Raw genomic sequence first — 2,919 nt, forward strand, 5'->3', positions numbered from 1 at the left:
ATATATATATATATATAATTTATTAAAATTAATTTACGAAGGTGTCATTAATTCTATTATTATCCAATGTAACTATTTTAAGAATGATAATAACAGAATCAATGACACAGGCAACAGCTGTGATTTCAGTGCTTTAATATATGTATGTATATATATATATATATATATATATATATATATATATATATACTGTCACATATATGCATTCAAGCATATGGTGTGGGCATGTATATTCCTGTTCCTTTTACACTGCTTTTCCAAAAGAAGGCAAAATAGAAAAATGATATAACCACACATTTGTTTGCCAATGCAAAACCCTTGAATGATATGAGATGAAATGACAAGCACATTATTGCCAATTCTTTCCATTTACATCAACATTCCTGACGGAGAAAGGATGACATCCCATTTCTTTCTATTCTATAAATCTTGCAATTTGTGCCAACTCGGAAAAAATTATCATGTTTAGTATAAGCTCCTCCAAAGCTATTCCAAGCATGGATCTTTCCATAGCCTAGAAGCTATGTCAAAATTGGTCACTGTTTTACCTTCTTTGTAGTAGTCCATGTCTCACATATTAAAATGCTAAAAGGACAGTGTTACTGGAAAAATTAGAGGAGAGCAGTTGTAGAAAATCTTTATACTACATTACAATCAACTTTTAAAAAAGAGTAATTTCCCTCAGTGTGCAAAGAGGCAAGTACTCCTTTGCTTTATAAGAGGGATTTTAGGGAAGATTTAAGAGCTTATTGTCCCATATGCCTCTTGTTTTACTCCTACAAGATATTTACATATGCCTAGTTACCAGACTATCAAAACACCTCATTGATCAACAGCTGAGAGAGCAAGCAGGTTTTCAGAAGAACAACAGCACGAAAGACTACATATTCACCTTTAGCCTCTGGAAAGAGCAGAAGAGTATAAGCTGTCTCTTTGCATCACTTTTTTTAATACTAAAAGATCTTCAATAGTGTCAAGGTGAAATGTTGCACTGAAGTCGCTGGAAATGCAAGCAGCTGAGACACAATACATTAAACTTCTGAGAGAGGTGAACCCAAGAAATTCCAGAGAGAGAGCTCTGCTCTACCCATCTATATGGGTTCCAGTTGGAAGAGCACCAAACAAGGAGAAACCACCTCTCCAAAGCTCTTATCTCAAAATAGTCATCAGCCACAGTAGCATCAACATCAACGGCAAGCTACTAACAAACTTATTTACAAACAACATTGTGCTCATTGCAGAAACCTCAGTTCAGCTGTAAACCATGTTGAAACTCCAGACTTTATCAGAAGCCCTCAAAATCAACTTCATGAAATCAAAATGCATATGATCCAATAATGTAGCACAAGGCCAAATAGTGGTGAGAGACAATGAAATTTTAAAAGGTGAAAGTGATGAAACTGGGGCAGGCAGCAAGTAAATGACAAGAAGTCTCACACATTGTAAATCCATATAAATAACCAAAATATTTATTTAAAATGCAGTGTAATATAATAAAAAATATACCTTCATTTGTCGACTTGCAACTATAAATTCAGTTGTTGTTTTCTGCCCTTTGTATGAGAAGTAAACACCTATACCAAGGGAGATAATGACGATTGCACTAAATATAGAATAGTCTAGTGCTGTCAGTGTACTGGTACTTTCCATTTTGTTCTGCAAAGATAGTTTTAAATGCATTTGAATAAAAATATCCTCAGAAAAAATAAATATTTATTTCTAGTTATTACAATAGTTTATATACATTATGATAAACATGCTGCATGACTTGATTTCAAAATTTTTAAACAATTAAAATAGTTTGAATAAAGGAAAACATTTATAACAAATTACAATTACATGGTGAAGAAGCTTTCATCCTGCTGGTCAAAAAAGTCATCAACAGCAGATATGATGTCATCATCACTGCAGTACTGCTTCCCAGTCAAGTGTTTTTCCTGTTGGTGAATAGATGGTAGCCAGATCAGGCCAAATCAGGAGAATAGGGAAGGTGATCAACTAATTCAAAGCTACAGTGATACATAGCAGCCGTTGAAACCAAGGACATGTGTGCTGGAGCATTATCCTGATAAAAGAAGACCCTTTTCATCAGTTTTCATGGATGTTTGGTGACTGCCTCAGCAAGTTTGCATACTACTCTCTATTGACGGTGTGGTCCTTTTGAAAATAGTCAATAAACACAATGCCTTTTGCATACCAAAAAACTGAGGCCATCACCTTCCCTACAGATGAAACGACCTTGGTTGTCTTTTGAGCAGGTGAAGAGGGATGTTTCCACAGCATGGATTGTTTCTTTATCTCTGTGAGCACTCATATATATTTATATATAAATGTGTGGCACACTTCTCCCATCGCCTTATGCGGCTGTGAAGACCTTGTCTGTAGAAGTCGGTAGGTTGCATCAGAAGCCAAGACTTTACCAAAATGTGCTTCCCCTTCAAAAAAGACTACATGGCTGGAAAGCGGTGGAAGTCAGATGGTGTGAGGTCAAGTGAGTAAGGGGAATGAGGGAAGATTTCTTAGTCAAGACAATTGGAGATTTCTGCGGGACAACCTGTTGAAAGCCACCGACCAGATTTGTGGGTGGTGTAAGGTCCCCTCCCGACCCAGAGTAACGTGGTGGTGGAACAAGGAGGTAGACAGGGCTATTAGACAAAAGAAACAGGCTTGGAAGGACTGGAAGAACGGTGGTAGCAGGGAATTGTACCAATGTGCCAGAAGGGAGGCTAGGCGGCAGATTTATTTAGCCAGAGGGGAAGCAGATAAGGAAAGATTTGCCAATGTTCTGCGCCATGAGGACCAAAGACTCGAGGTATTTCGTGTTGCAAGACAGTGTAGGAGAGAGAATAGTGATGTTGTAGGAGTGAAATGTGTTCGCATAGATGATGGTACGCTTGCATTAAATGAGGATGCAAAGAA

General features: G+C 37.2%; 1 protein-coding gene across 2 annotated transcripts in view; it reads right to left on the reverse strand.

Annotated features, from left to right (window-relative positions):
• Positions 1–2,919, reverse strand: part of LOC106867947 (sodium-dependent multivitamin transporter) — a 164,192-nt gene that overhangs the window by 155,436 nt on the left and 5,837 nt on the right. For both annotated transcript variants that reach the window (XM_052974693.1, XM_052974692.1), the window contains exon 2: positions 1,507–1,656. In XM_052974693.1, coding sequence (XP_052830653.1) covers positions 1,507–1,650 — 144 coding nt within the window. In that variant the 5' untranslated portion in view covers positions 1,651–1,656. The remainder of the gene's footprint in view (positions 1–1,506; positions 1,657–2,919) is intronic.

Source organism: Octopus bimaculoides, chromosome 19 (assembly GCF_001194135.2).
Source record: "Octopus bimaculoides isolate UCB-OBI-ISO-001 chromosome 19, ASM119413v2, whole genome shotgun sequence".
NCBI classification, from domain to species: domain Eukaryota; kingdom Metazoa; phylum Mollusca; class Cephalopoda; order Octopoda; family Octopodidae; genus Octopus; species Octopus bimaculoides.